Below are 16,062 nucleotides of genomic sequence, written 5' to 3'. Positions count from 1 at the left end.
TCTGTCATACAGAGTGAAGTAAGTCAGAAGGAGAAAAACAAATACCGTATGCTAACACATATATATGGAACCTAAGAAAAAAAAAGCCATGAAGAGCCTAGGGATAGGACGGGAATAAAACACAGACCTACTTGAGCATGGACTTCAGGATATCAGGGGGGGAAGGGTAATCTGTGATGAAGTGAGAGAGTGGCATGGACATATATACACTACCAAAGATAGGGTGGATAGTTAGTGGGAAGCAACCACATGGCACAGGGAGATCAGCTAGGTGTTTTCTGACCACTTGGAGGCGTGGGATTGGGAGGTGGGGAGGAGGGATGTGTAAGAGGGAAGAGATATGGGAACATATGTATATGTATAACTGATTCACCTTGTTGTAAAGCGGAAACTAACACACCATTGTAAAGCAATTATACTCAAATAAAGATGTAAAAAAAAAAAAAAACAAGTATGTGCCCAAGGCATCAGAAATTCTCCTGTTTGTAAGTGATGACTAAGACAGCCAGAGTGAGAAAAATAATACAGAAAGAAAAAGTTTGGGGGGTGGTGGTGTGATGAATTGGGAGATTGGGATTGACATATATACACTAATATGTATTAAATGGATAACTAATAAGAACTTGCTGTATAGGGCTTCCCTGGTGGCGCAGTGGTTAAGAATCTGCCTGCCAATGCAGGGGACATGGGTTCGAGCCCTGGTCCGGGAGGATCCCACATGCCACGGAGCAACTAAGCCCGTGCGCCGCAACTGCTGTGCCTGCGTTCTAGAGCCCACGAACCACAACTACTGAGCCCGCGTGCCACAACTACTGAAGCCCGCGTGCCTAGAGCCCATGCTCCGCAACAAAGAAAAGCCACCACAGTGAGAAGCCTGCGCACCGCAACGAAGAGTAGCCCCCGCTCGCCGCAACTAGAGAAAGCCCACGTGTGGATCAAAGACCCAACGTAGCCAAAAATAAATAAATAAATAAATTTACTAAAAAACATATATATATATTAAAAAAAAGAACCTGCTGTATAAATTTTGATGACCAAAAAAAAAAAAAGAAAAAGAAAAAGTTGGCACATTTTCTATCCAAAACTGAGATAAGGAACACGAAAGAAGTGAGACAGGACATTGCTATGTCAAATATAAACTTTTGAGTCCCTACTCTTAAATATACTAGAGAGATAAAGTATAATTTAGGAGAAACAAAGGCAAGACATACTAAATGTCAATACTATAGAAGATGAACAAACCAATGTTATGAGTTACCAAACTGTAATATGTTTAATATTATTTTTATATTAAAAGGAATTAAAGAGAAGAAGCTCTAGAACTGAAAATCTTTAACAACATAACAATTTGATAGTTCAAAAACCTTAAATAGCTGCCTCCCCTGAATTTCAATTCTAGAAGTCTAATCCTAAAGATATAGAGCAATTGTACAAAGATGTCTTAATAAAGATGTTTATTGTAACCTTGTTGGAAATAAACTTTTAAAAGTCAGAAATCTAAACGCCTAAATATAGGAATTGGTTAAATAAATTATGATACAGTTATACAATAGAAATTATTAAAATCTGATTGTTTTAAAATATGTACTATACAAGACAGAAAGTAAAAATGAGATATGTAAATAAAGTGCTATGGAAAGTCAAAACCTGTAGTTTACGTTTATCCAGAGGTCAGAGGAAGGAAGGAAACGATAATGGTTGGGCTGCACCTTGAAGGATGAGACCGATCTGGACATTTGCACATATAGTAAAAAAGTGAAAGGAAGGGCAATGCAGCACAGGGAATGGCATGGCAACAGTACACGGGCAGGAATGTGCTGAACTAAATGGACAACAGGATACGCTTCCAACCAGGACAAAGAGTTCAAAGATGGAGTAAAGGAGGTAAGTTTATAAATAGATTGAGTGTGCAAGTCCAAAAATAAATAAATAACGGATAAATAAAACATAGTTAGAAGGCTAGATGGTGGTAGACCTTGAATGCCAGGCTCAAGACTGGACTTAACTTTGTAGGGGGAGTAGTTAAAGGTTTTTGTCAGGAGAAGGATGTGCTCAGATCTGTTTTATAATAACTGGTACCAAAGTGAGGATGAACCGAAAGGAAGTGAGATTAGAATTTAACAGAGTAGTTAGGAAGCTATTGCAATGATCTGGACAGAGAAATATGCACCTAAATTAGGGCTTGAGGAATGGTGAAGAGAGGAGCTTCTGAGAGATATTGTACAGACTGAATCAAGTGATTGGGCACTTGGGCGGGAGAGAGAATGGAGCCAAAGATGACTATGATATCTTAAAACTGGGTTACTTATAATCATGGGGCACATTTAATAGTTAGTAGTTAAACCTAAAGCCATATTCCAGACATTATATAAGAAAATTACTTACCTGGATAGAAGCTCTCATTTGCTACCCAGGCCTCACCCTCAATGTTCCTCAAGTACTGGGAAGGAGTTTTTGGAAACCTCTGAAACGACTTCTGCATATACTTCTCCCGTATACACAATGCCCGATAAAGACCTTTGCAAACCATTTCAAAATCTTCAACGGTAACCTACCGAGAAAATTTCAGAGTAGCTCCTGTGAAAACTGGAGAAGTGGGTAAAGCTTGTCCTTGGCACCTCCCAGCTCTCCGGGGTGTCACAGCCCCTGCTGAGCCGCTCCTACTTCTCGCTCAGCTTGGGCCCTGGGTCTCCCTCAAGGAGCAGGCCCTCAAGTTTTAATCGCTCTTCCATTTCTGCCAAAACGTGTCTGTCCTATGAGTCTTTCCTTACAGTCCCGTATTTGTTTTTGGTTTTTGCTAGATAGCAGTGATTATCTAACAAATACGATTAAAAGAACCCATTCTAACATGGACAATACTTTCTCCAGGTAACAAAGAACATTTTAAGTATGGGCTTCTGAAGACAATATCTCAACTGAAAGACAATGTTGGTGTAATTTGAGAACTCAGATCACCTGCTGGTCAGTGTGGGAAAAATTGGGGGAGGAATAAGGTGTCACACTTCCCTCAAACCCTGTCACCCATGCACTGCCTTCTGTAGCTAGAGACAGTTCAGAACATCATCCTGTGAGAAGTCATTCTTTGGGATGGTTTTGAACAGAATTTTATCTGAGACTAAAAACAGAGATTCTAGAGTAACATTTTCCTAGAACTGCTGGAAATTTCCTAAAACTTGTCTATTTCCCTGGCCCCATCCCCAACTCCTGGCTGGGCTTGACATGCCCAAACAGTTATAATTCTAGATCATTGCATGCTCATCATCAGAACCCAAACACTTTCTGGGACCAATGTAAGCTTGTTCCCAATGGTTTGAAGTCCAGATATTAATCCTAAACAGTTGAACTCTTTTTTTTTTTGTTTTTGCGGTACGCGGGCCTCTCACTGTTGTGGCCTCTCCCGCTGCGGAGCACAGGCTCCAGACGCGCAGGCCCAGCCGCTCCGCGGCATGTGGGATCCTCCCGGACCGGGGCAAGAACCCACGTCTCCTGCATCGGCAGGCGGACTCTCAACCACTGCGCCACCACGGAAGCCCCTGTTGAACTCTTTTTAATGACTTGCTGACCTTGGCCAAGAGAGTCTGGCACAGGTGCTAGGTCTGGGGGTCTGCTTCCTATAGCATGCTTGTTCCTTTGCTACCTAATGGGCCACCTATCTAGAAGCTCCTTGAGGACAAGAGCTGGATCTTATCCACCTTCTCGTCCTCAGCACTTAGCACACAGTGCCTGGCACAGAGTATGTGCTCAATAAGGACTGATTACGTTGAATTTGTTGTTTATCTGGGATGAATGCCCTTAGGAACTTAGCCCTAATTCCCCCTTTACCTCTCTGTTCAGTTATAAAGGCAAAGACTGATTCAGGTACAGGCCACAACTAGGTGGAGTGTAGCTCAGCAGCTCAGCCACCTTCAGCCAACTGGTGTAGCCACATACTTGGTTCTTCAAAGCAATTATACTCCAATAAAGATGTTAAAAAAAATAAATTAATTAAAAATAAATTAAAAAAAAAAAGACTCCAGGCCAAGGTTTCAGGTGCCCTCCAGCTTTTATAGGAGGAGAAGCTAATCCCTGACTTCTGTGGGCCTTGTCCTTCCTCTCATCTTCTTTCTTTTTATTCCTGTTTTCATTTCCACCAAGCACATAGGGATCAAGTTTGTCTCTTAATATTTGTGGTTTTTTTGAACTCTGGCCTTCTCCAAACTTTGTTTTCCACGTTGCTATTAAACATTTCATTTCAGTTATTTAGCATCTAAAATCCCTGCCATTTGTAGAGCACACATGTTATCATGCAGAAAACGAATAAACAAGAATAGTGTCCATTTCATTACTCTGTCATTTTTAAATATCTTGGGACTGACCCTAAGTGGGTCAGTTACATGAGAAGAGGGTTTAGGACAGGTCATTAAAACTATATTTGGAGCATAGACCAATGGCTAAACAGCAATTTCACCAATATGATGCTGATTTTGCAAGTCCACGTGGCAGAGATTTATTTATTGACCAACTGTTCTGGATAGGACAAGCAGGTCAAGTTGTTTGCAACCTGAGTTTACTATCCCTGTGGCATACCAGAATCTGTTCCAAGCAATAATCTACTGTGTAAGCATCTGCGATGAAATTGGAGAGGACAGTTGGTCGAAAAATAATAGCTGCATTAGAATGTTCTGACCTCTCTCTCATCTTTTTATTCTTCTTTTTTAAAAAAAATAAATTTATTTATTTATTTATTTTTGGCTGCGTTGGGTCTTCGTTGCTGCGCGCGGGCTTTCTCTAGTTGTGGCAAGCAGGGGCTACTCTTCGTTGCGGTACACGGGCTTCTCATTGCAGTAGCTTCTCTTTGTTGCGGAGCACAGGCTCTAGGCACACGGGCTTCAGTTGTGGCACATGGGCTCAGTAGTTGTGGCTTGCAGGCTCTAGAGGCAGACTCAGTAGTTGTGGCACACGGGCTTAGTTGCTCCACGGCATGTGGGATCTTCCCGGACCTGGGCTCGAACCCGTGTTCCCTGCATTGGCAGGCGGACTCTTAATCACTGCACTGCTAGCGAAGTCCTCTCTTATCTTCTTTTCTCTGGTCCCTCCACTCTTCTTTCCTCTTCTCTCTCTCTTTCTCCTGATCTGTTTTCTTTGATTGGTTAATGCTACCTGCAGCCCTTCTCTCCATTCTACGTCTGCTCTGGGTCCATCTTTCCCCAAGAGCCCTCCCCACCCTGCCCCCCGGGCCTCCCTGAGGCTCCCTTTCCTGCTTTATAATGCCCTCAGTGAGACTAGTTCAGTTGCTACTCTCTTTGGTTCTTTTGCCAAAATCTGTCCACTGTATTCTGTAACACACACATCACATTCTACTGTGTATTCGCATGTGCAAGCAAATGAGATAAAGGAGGAGAAATTATGTGAGATGATAAAAGCAAAACAGAAATATAAGTCATAACATATCGTAAACAACAAGGTCCTACTGGATAGCACAGGGAACTATATTCAGTATCCTGTGATAAACCATAATGGAAAAGAATATAAAATATATATATATATGTAAAACCGAATCACTTTGCTGTACAGTAGAAGTTAACACAACATTGTATATCAATCATACGTCAATAAAATTTTTTAAAAGTCATAGCATATTGGTATTGAAATGTGATAATGAAGTATAGCAAAGGACAGGTGAGCTAACACCTTCCTCAAAAGGAAGGGGAGGAAGAAAAGAGGCTGAAACAATCAAGCTGAGTATCTTTCTAGCAGCTACATGTGAGGGGCAAGAAGCAACTCACCCCGGAGGAATAATCGCCTGTGATCTGCACTCTCTGAAAATCAGGCACGGTCTGGTAGGTGGGAGACGAAGAAATGTATTCATCAATGTGGGACAATTTGGTGGAAGATGTTTCACTTTGTGGAACGGACAAACTAATGGTCTTCTGTCCAAAGAAACGCTTTTTTCTCGGTTTGAAATTGAAAAGTAAAAAGAGTTAACTTTATCTTCATTGCGAATTTCATTGTGATAAGTTGATGTTCCACTATACAATTTCATTTTGAGGAAAAACAGTGAAAATTAAATGTGGGCTGGGTGTCAGAAACAGGATCCAACCTTATGAAAGGGGTATCATGTTACAGTGTTCCCTTCATCCTCGTATACCTTGGAACAGTGGGCCTTAGGGAATGTACTAGAAGACTCTCAGCATGACACGGTCCTGCACAGGAGGCCCACTCCCAGCAGAACAGGAAGTCTGGGTGCTGCAGTAAGCACAGGCTATGTCAGTTAGTACCTGTGTCATTTGGTGCATGTCCCTTAAATTCTGTGAGCTTCTGTCTCTCTCTCTAAAAAAGTGGTGTAATAATGTCTACCATACAGGATTTCTGTGAGATTTAATGTTTATAAAATGCTTAGCACACTACCTGGAACTTGTAAGTTGCTTAATCAACATTACTTCCTCAAATCAACATGTATTTATTCAGTTTCTACTTTGACCCATGCCCTGTGTTAGGTCCTATGGGGGATGCCAAAGAAGGTGGATTGTTGTTATTTCCTTAAAGAAATAAAACCAAGAGAAGGACTGCAGAATGACCTTCTCCCCATGAAGCTGGTTGGGGGAGGGGAGTGTTTTGAGGAGGGGGGTCCAAGTAAGTGGTCAATAACACGTTTGAGGACTAAACTGTGGCACATAGTGACAGGTAGTGAGTACTAGAGTAGTTCAAAGAAGGGAAAATAAACAGACTTTGTGGAGAGGGATCTGTTCAGGGAAGGCAGTAGTTACATATCACAGGCATAGGATGGGCAGCTCCTGAGGGCAGAAACGGAGGGCTGTATCCCTGAGGCCTGGAGGAGGTCAGACTGGCTGGAGGGCAGGATTCCTATCAGGCAGCACAACACTAAGGCTGACTAAGGACAGAGTCCAAAGATGAGGCCCTTGAGTTCCAGTTTCTACATAGTGTGGAAATTGAGTGTGTGCAGAGCAGCCATCAGCCCACTTTGGTTTGGAATGATCACGTGGTAGATCATGTCCTCTTGCTTGGGTGAACAGGAATGCTTCAACTAAAGGCAGATTGGATGAAGGTAGGAAGGACACTGTTTTCTTCTTTTTTGGTCCTCGTCACTTCGCCCTAGTGTATTCAGTGTGTGTGTTTGGGGGGCTGTGGGTTTAACTCTGACAGAGTTTTTCCTCCATGTTGAATCACCGTTCAGAGTGAACCATCTGCCCTGACATTTCCCCTTCCTTGTGTCCCAACGTACTAAACATTCCACTTACACCACTTACCTCCTGCCTCCTGTGGGGGTGGACAGAGCCTCCAGCTGGAATAGGTGTTCGCGCATCTCATGGTGCGAAATTGGACAGATCTCATCCACATCAAAAGGGGAGATCTCATGACGGCCTCCCTCATCTTTGACTTCAGAGGCAAACACTTTTTCAGCAAAGCTCCGCGTTGCATCATCAATAGCTAAAAGGGGTTTTTGTGTGTTAGTGTTCAAGCACTTTCTCAGGAGTCATCCGAGAGTTTCTGCTACACATAAGGCACAGTGCTAAGGACTGCCCTGGGTTCATGGTTCCCCTGCTCTCCGCCCAGTGTGCTGGAAACATGATGGAGCTTCATGCCTGTTCTCTCTTTAGAGGGTTTCTGTGTGGGTAGCTTGGAAATCCATTCTCAGAATCACGGGTCAGATTCTTACAGCACACTTTAGGAGGGTCCTAAAGATGGGACTGGGCTCTTGCAGGACTAGCACTTAACCCAAGATCACCTGTTTCTGGCAGGGCTAAGTTTGATTTCATAGTAACCATGCAGCATAGTCCTTCCTATCAGGTTGGTGGAGTTTTTCTGACGGTTTTAAAGATGTGGATAGGGTTGTTGGTCCTTGGCGTTCTTCTTCCTGAGCAGGATAAGTAATCTAAATAGTTCTGAGAAATAAATGTGTACTTTAGGGCCTTTCTTCCTCCTAAGACAGATATTGTGTTTCTGTCACACATCACAACCTCATTTTTTTCAAATCCTGATGACTTGGTGATGTGCTGGTGTGGGGGGGAGGGGAATCGCTAATATTTACTGCCTAGTGTTGGGAGTCCCATTTCTTGTGGACATGTGGCCTTCCATAATGAGTGACCTTTGGACACCATTTTACTTTTACTTGCCTTAATTTTCCCATTCTTAAAATGGGTGGAAGGATGACCTTTAGCCTGGCAATGAACAACCCCAAGATACTTAGGATACAAGACCACCAGTTTTATCATATAGGGTGGTGATGGCCATCAAGTATCTGCTTTTCTGTTAAGTTCTATTGTGTTTTCCAGACACCCAGCTGTTTCCATCTGAGTAGTTATAACCTCCAATACTTCTAAAAGTCTCTTGGTATTTCCAGAAAAGAGCAGGTAGCAAATAATGAGAATGGCAAACAGCTGGATATTTGGAGCAAGAGCAGAAGACAGAAACATTCTTTAGCACAGGCTCCGGACGCGCAGGCTCAGCGGCCGTGGTTCATGGGCCTAGCCGCTCCGCGGCATGTGGGATCTTCCCGGACTGGGGCATGAACCCGTGTCCCCTGCATCGGCAGGCGGACTCTCAACCACTGCGCCACCAGGGAAGCCCAGAAATATTCTTCATGTGATGACAAAGCAAACTGCATGCAGAAAGATAGGTCCCCCACTCCTGCCCCCTCAATGTCTATACAAGTCTCCAAAATGACACATTTTCAATTACAGTTTAGGTAAGTGTACTGTATTCAAGTACTGTTCTGTACTTACCAACTCCTTCACCTTCTCCTGTTTCAGTTTCCTTATGTATAAAGTGGGAATACCAATACCTACAAACCTCACTCACAAGGCTGTTGTGACATCAAGTGAGATAATGTATGTGAAAATGCTTTTTTAGAACAATTTTTTAAAGGAAAATAAAACACCAGATTAAACTGAATGACATAATTTGGTAGCATTGCTCAGACTGATATTTGGTATTTGGGGTTAGGTTTGGGTTATTAAGGAAATGATAAATGGTATGGCTTAGTATAGGCTGAAGCATACATTGGAAATGAGAGTAATTGACTCATAACTTCACCAACGCTAACAGTCAGGTCAGCCAGTTTTCAAACCTGGCTTGTCACAGCAGAGTAACAGAGAAGCCCAATATGTTGGCTGAACTTCATGCATCTATTTGTCTCATTGAGCGCAAGCATTTCCTGAAACTGACAAGCATCTTTGGATGCTATCCCTAGTTTTTTGGCAAGCACCAAGATCCATGAAGGAACAAACAAAACACTAAGTAGATACATTTGATGACCTGAGAATGCCTCCCCACCCCACAGCCAACTGTTCTCCAGAAATAGTTATCATTCCTCCCTGAGCATCACAGGCAAGCACATGCACCTAAAGGATGAATAACAAGCAGAAATTAGAAGAGGCTTCATGTACCATGGGGAGCAAATGGAAGTAGGTCAGTGGGCTCTGATGATGATGAGGAGGAGAATGAAGATGACTATGCAGCTGGCTTGTCATGATGGGTATGTGGCAATGCTCTTGGAGGTCTCAGGAAGGAAAGTATGGAAATGGAGTCCCAGGAACCAAATCCTACTTGCTTGAGACCTGGCTCTTCCAAAACAAGCATCTATTATGTGGGACTGCACATATCTATTTGTTTCATGTTTTTAAACTTTGTTTTTACTAGGTTGTATCTCCCTAAGTCACTAAAGACAGTTGAAAAGCAGAAACTCTACTCTCAAGAAGTCACTTACATTATCACCAAAAATTAGATGGTTGATATTTCCTTCCACTGAATCAACCAGTTGTTTTGGCTTCATGTAACCACAGCTGAAATTTCATTCCTAATTCAAGAGCTTTGCCTTTCAAAAATACTTCAGGGAGTGGTGGTGATTAGGGAGAGGAAAGAGTGAAACTGACATTTGAAAAGGTGAGTAGATAAGATTTGGTGACAACCTAATTCATGGAGTAAAGTACAGATGACTCCCTGAGGTTTGTATAGATAATTGCTGAGTTCTTTTTTGAGCACCTTTGAGATAATGGAGCATCTGAGTGGCAATGTCTTGAGGTTAGGACGTCCACATTTAGACAGAGAATAGATAAGAGAATAGAAACAAGAAGTAGAGTGGTGAAGCAGAAAGAACACTGGACTAGGAGTGAGAAAAAGTGTCTGTGACAGCTGGGTGGCCTTGGGAAAACCATATAATCACTAGGAGCCTCAGTGTTCATCATCATAAAAGAGGAATATTAATAATAATAATGACAACTTCAGAGAATTGTTGTAAAGATTGAACAAGAAATACTTTAAAAACTACACAGTACTATCCAGAAGTTGGGGATTATTATTATTAACATGGAAAGTGCAAGACTCTTGAGAAAAGAAATATCATGCTTGCTTCTTCACCCAACAGACCCAGAAAAACATGCTTATTTCTCAGCAGTGCTTTATTAATGTGTAGGAAAGACAGGTTGTAGATCTTTCATCTGCCACATGGCATCTCATAGAGGAACTCAGAGGCACCATGAGTACTATCAGTCTGTCAAAGGACAAGTCTGATTTGAGATGGAGGGGAACATACATAAAAAGTTACAATTTTATTAAAAATGGGTTTCACTTTATCCAGTAACAAAAATTCACCATGAAATTTTTTGCACTGGAGGAGGGTTTACTATGGCAGAACTCAGTAGATCCCCTTAACTAATGTCTAAAGGAGAAGATCATTTTATTTCTGAATATCAAATGAATGTCCTCTGAGGTTCTCTTTAAAAAAGGGACTTTTTTTGGCAGGGGAGGCAGGAAAATTCATGAGTTCAATTGCTATGCTATGGGAGATCTATGATCATTATAAATCTTTGTTGGATTTTAATAGTATCATTAATAAACACTGCTGAAAAATACCCATGCTTCTGAATTAAAGAATAGTATCTTTTAGAAATTGATACTTTGGCAAATGGCAGGATAAATAGCCCAAAATACTCACGTTTTTCTTCAGCTGTATGAAATAAAATAGAACAAGATAAAATATATGAACAACTTTCAAAAATCATTGTGGCTACTAATCAATGCTTTGGAATAGAAATAGGTAGGTTGGTATAAGAAACGGGTGTGGTGGGATGTGTTATTAAAACTCATTCTTCCATTTTTTTACAATTTGCTGCCAATAGAAAACCCTGGGAATATAGTTATTATATATCTCTTTGTTTTCTTTTCCTTTCTAATTTGTCTCTTTAAATTTATGTTTATAATTTTAAAAAGGTACTCTTTGTAAAATGTGATTTTTAAAAACCTGATCAAGAGGGATGGAAACTCTCATACAATGCTGATTGCAGGTAAACGAAAACAGATTGTTTGGTAAACAATTAACACCTACCAAACAGCCATTTCTGAGAATCTATTCTACTGAAATAATCCTTAAACATGGAAAAAACTTTAGGTACAAATATTATTGTCAGAGCACATTTATACTTAAAAAAATCATAAAGAACTTAAGGGATTGGTTAAGAAAATTCGAATATTATACAGCCATTTAAAATGATGTTTAGGAAGAGTTTGGAGTGCCATGGTAACTGATTAAGTTATAATATGAAGCCAAACAAAGGGCAGGATACAAAGTCACATGTATAATATAATCTCAACTGTGGTTTTTAAAAAAATTCTTTAAATTTTCAAAGAAAATAGTTTGAAAGAAAAACACTAACATGTTAAAAGTTATCTTTGGATGATGAGGATTGTGGGGTTTTTTTTTTTTATAACTACTTTTCTAAATTTCTCAGTTTCTCTAAATGAGTGTTTATTACTCTTATTTTTCAGTGAATTTTCTCTTTATTTCACATGAAATGTATTACTTTTATAATGAAAAAGACTTATAAATTATTTTGAAAATTACTCTGTGTACAAACCTGGATTGTGAACCATCAGAATACACAGATTAATATTAATATTGCCATTATTCTCATGATTTTCAGCTAATGGTATAGCTAAAGACATTGTATAGGACCCTCCTCCCAAGTGTGGCAGCACAGGTTTTGTTTAGACTAAGAGTAGATAATAAATATCTTACACAGTTTTCTACTGGGATCATCAAAGATGCTACTACATGATACAGTTTTAGAAGATTACCTCTCTCCTAAAACTAAAAACCAAAATCCCCTTGAAAACCTTGTCTTGTCTTTTCCTGAAATGTATTAGTTAAAAATACTATGAACCTTAAATAAAGGATTCCCGAGCTGACATGATAGCTAAAGGATTGATTGCATATTAAAAGAAGTGAACTCTCCAAACACTTTTGCACACCTACCTGGAAGTTTCAACAGAGGCATTATGCTGGGATCCTTGATTCTAGGATAGCACAGTAGAAAGGAAGAGACAGGAGACTGTGGGGATGACTGACTGACACTATAAAACACGCTGACATTCATTTTATTATTTTGCTTTGCCCCTGTAATTTGATCCTTCTCTGCTAAAAGGAGACAGATGAGCTTTAGACCTATTTATAGCTTTAGGCATTGACTGTGAAAAACAGGTGAAGCCTTCAGTGTTTACCCTGGGATTTTAGACAAGATATCTGTGGTAGGCCAGAAATTGCATTTCAATACTCTCTAAATCTTCCTATGGATTGGATTCTCTTCACGTGTAGTTTTCTTGTATGACTGGATCACTGATGACTATTTTCCACCCTGGCGAAACACAATGAAATCTTCTAGGCTTCTGGAAAGTCAAGGTCCTCAGGATTTCAGTCCTGAGAACAGCTTTCTGTGGTCGGGGAATATGCTGGTACATTAATCAAACTCTCAACACACACACACACACACACACACACACACACACACACACACACACACACCCCTTAAGAAATATTCCTGACTTGGCAGAAATTCACCTGACAGAATTTATTTAATGAATTAAGTCATAAATTTACTTCAAATCTAGTGGAAGCACAACTGCCATCTAGAGTGCTCAGGGACCCTTACTCTATATATTGTTACAAAAAGAATATATTTCTCATGCATATAACATTTTATAGTATACAAAGCACTTTCCAAATATTATCTATTTGATCCTGCTTACAATGCTATAAGGCAAGGAGTACCTTACCCTTGCTTCCCAAATGAGAAAACTGGGGCTCTGGGGAGAGACGTGCCTTGCCCAAAGTCATTCTGATTGTTAATGCAAAGCCAAGTCTCTCTGGACCAAAATCTCATGCTCCTTCCACAATAACACAGAGTCCTGGTTACAGCAAAATACAGGAAGACCTCAATTTTATGTGCTTAACTTTAACACACTTTGCAGATATTCTGTTTTGTACAAATTGAAGGTTTGTGGCAACCCTGCAAGGAGCAAGTCTACTGTCACCATTTTTTCAACAGCATTTGCTTACACTGTGTCTCTGTCACATTTTGGTAATTCTCACAATATTTCAAACTTTTTCATTATTATTATATTTGTTATGGTGATTTGTGATCTGTGATCTTTGATGTTACCATTATAATTGGTTTGGGGCACCACGAACCCATGCCCATATAAAACAGTGAACTTAATCGATAAATGTTGTATGTGTTCTGACTGCTCCACTGATTGGTTCCTCTCTCCCCGCTTCTGCTTGGGCCACCCTATTCTCTGAGACACAGTTATATTGAAATTAGGCCATTGAATAACCCTACAATGGCCTCAAAGTGTCTGAGTGAAAGGAAGAGTCTCATGTCTTTCACTTTAAGTCAAAAACTAGAAATGATTAAGCATCGTGAGGAAGGCCATGTTGAAAGCCAAGATAGGCCAAAAGCCAGGCCTCTTGCACCAACAGCCAAGCTTTGAATACAAAGGAAAAGTTCTTGAAGGAAATTAAAGGTGCTTCTCCAGTGAACACACAAATGATTGATAAGAAAGAAAATCAGTTTCATTGCTGATATGGAGAAAGTTTCAGTGGTTTGGAGAGAAGATCAAATCAGCCACAACATTCCCTTAAGCCAAAGCCTGATCCAGAGCAAGGCCCTAACTCTTCAATTCTACAAAGGCTGAGATTGATGAGGAAGCTGCAGAAGAAAAGTTTGAAGCTAGCAGAGGCTGGTTCATGAGGGTTAAGGAAAGAAGCCATCTCCATAATGTAAAAGTACAAGGTGAAGCAGCAAGTGCTGATGAAGAAGCTGCAGCAAGTTATCCAGACGATGTACGTAAGTAATGAATGAAGGTGGCTCCACTAAACAATGGATTTTCAATGTAGATGAAGCATCCTTACATTGGAAGAAGGTGCCACCTAGGACTTTCATAGCTAGAGAGAAGTCAATGCCTGGCTTCAAAGCTTCAAAGGACAGGCTGACTCTCTTGTTAGGGGTTAATTCAGCTGGTGACTTGAAGTTGAAGCCAATGCTCATTTAGCATTCTAAAAATCCTAAGGCCCTTAAGAATTAAGCTAAATCTACTCTGCCTGTGCTCTATAAATGGAAAAACAAAGCCTGGATGACAGCACATCTGTTTCAACATGATTTACTGAATATTTTAAGCCCTCTATTGAGACCTACCACTCAGAAAAAAAAAATTCTTTTCAAAATATTATTGCTCAATTGACAAAGCACCTGGCCACCCAAGAGGTCTGATAGAGATGTACAACAAGACTTATATCATTTTCATGCCTGCTAATACAATATCCATTCTGCAGCCCAAGGATCAAGGAGTAATTTTGACTTTCAAGTCTTATTCTTTAAGAAATAAATTTCTTAAGGCCACAGTTGCCATAGATAGTGATTCCTCTGATGGATCTGGGCAAAGTAAATTGAAAACCTTCTGGAAAGTATTCATCATTCTAGATGCCATTAAGAACATTCATGATTCATGGGAAGAGGTCAAAATATCAACATTAACAGGAGTTGGAAGAAGTTGATTCCAGCTCTCATGGATGACTTTGAGGGGTTCAAGACTTCAGTGGAGGAAGTAAATGCAGATGTGGTGGAAATAGCAAGTGAACTAGAATTAGAAGTGCAGCCTAAAGATGTGACTGAATAATCTCATGGTAAATCTTGAATGGATGAGTTTCTTCTTATGGATGAGCAAAGAAGGTGGTTTCTTTTTTCTTTCTTTCTTTCTCTTTTTTTGGCCACTCCACACAGCTTGCGGAATCTTAGTTTCCCGACCAGGGATCAAACCTGGTCCCTGGCAGTGAAAGTGCCGAGTCCTAACCACTGGACCACCGGGGAATTCCCAGAAGGTGATTTCTTGAGCTGGAATCTACTCCTGGTGAAAATTTTGTGAAGGCTGTTGAAATGACAGCAAAGGATTTAGAATATTACATAAAATTAGTTGATAAATCAGTGGCAGGGTTTGAGAGGATTGACTCCAATTTTGAAAGAAGTCCTACTGTGGGTAAAATGCTATCAAACAGCAGTGCATGTTACAGAGAAATCATTCATGAAAAGAAGAGTCAATTGATGCAGCAAACTTCACTGTTGTCTTATTTTAAGAAATTGCCACAGCCATCCAAGCTTTCAGCAGCCACCACCCTGATCCACCAGCAGCCATCAACATCGAGGCAAGACCCTCCACCAGCAAGATTAAGACTCTGAAGGCTCAGATGATGGTTAGCATTTTTTAACAATAAAGTATTTTAAAATTAAGATATGTACATTGTTATTTAGATATAATGCTAATGCACACTTAATAGACCACAGGATAATGTAAACGTAACTTTTATATGCACTGGGAAACAAAAAAGGTTGTGTGACTTGCTTTATGTGATACTATCTTGTGGTGGTCTGGAACCAAACCTGCAATATCTCCAAGGTACAGCTGTCTGTGATAATTACTGTTAGGTAAATAAAGTACTTAGCTAGACTCAGCAGAATTTATGAACTGTAACAGCATATATTAAAGATAGTAGCATCAGTGTGGACCTTCAGATTTGGAACAGAATTGTGGGCATGGACTGAACGATCTTTTTTTTTTTTTTTTTTTTTTTTGTGGTACGCGGGCCTCTCACTGTTGTGGCCTCTCCCGTTGCGGAGCACAGGCTCCGGACGCACAGGCTCAGCGACCGTAGCTCACGGGCCCAGCCGCTCCGCGGCATGTGGGATCTTCCCAGACCGGGGCGCGAACCGGCGTCCCCTGCATCGGCAGGCGGAG

General features: G+C 40.6%; 1 protein-coding gene across 5 annotated transcripts in view; it reads right to left on the bottom strand.

Moving 5' to 3' along the window:
- AMPD1 (adenosine monophosphate deaminase 1) overlaps positions 1-12,339 on the bottom strand; it is a 22,035-nt gene extending 9,696 nt beyond the window's left edge. For 2 of the 5 annotated variants that reach the window (XM_028488972.2, XM_028488973.2), the window contains exons 1-5: positions 12,251-12,287; positions 10,934-10,945; positions 7,248-7,428; positions 5,766-5,931; positions 2,386-2,551 (exon numbers count right to left, since the gene is read on the bottom strand). In XM_028488972.2, the coding sequence (XP_028344773.1) occupies positions 2,386-2,551; positions 5,766-5,931; positions 7,248-7,428; positions 10,934-10,945; positions 12,251-12,272 (547 nt within the window). In that variant the 5' untranslated portion in view covers positions 12,273-12,287. Of the gene's footprint in view, positions 1-2,385; positions 2,552-5,765; positions 5,932-7,247; positions 7,429-7,726; positions 7,782-10,933; positions 10,946-12,250 lie in introns of those variants that run through there. The other 3 variants (XM_007120437.4, XM_028488971.1, XM_055084375.1) reach the window with 3 other exon arrangements.
- Positions 12,340-16,062: the final 3,723 nt, after the last annotated feature.

The sequence above is a fragment of the Physeter macrocephalus genome, chromosome 4, assembly GCF_002837175.3.
Source record: "Physeter macrocephalus isolate SW-GA chromosome 4, ASM283717v5, whole genome shotgun sequence".
Classification (NCBI taxonomy): domain Eukaryota; kingdom Metazoa; phylum Chordata; class Mammalia; order Artiodactyla; family Physeteridae; genus Physeter; species Physeter macrocephalus.
The sequence above is the reverse complement of the archived record's forward strand: the minus strand, read 5'-3'. Positions and strand labels throughout refer to the sequence as shown.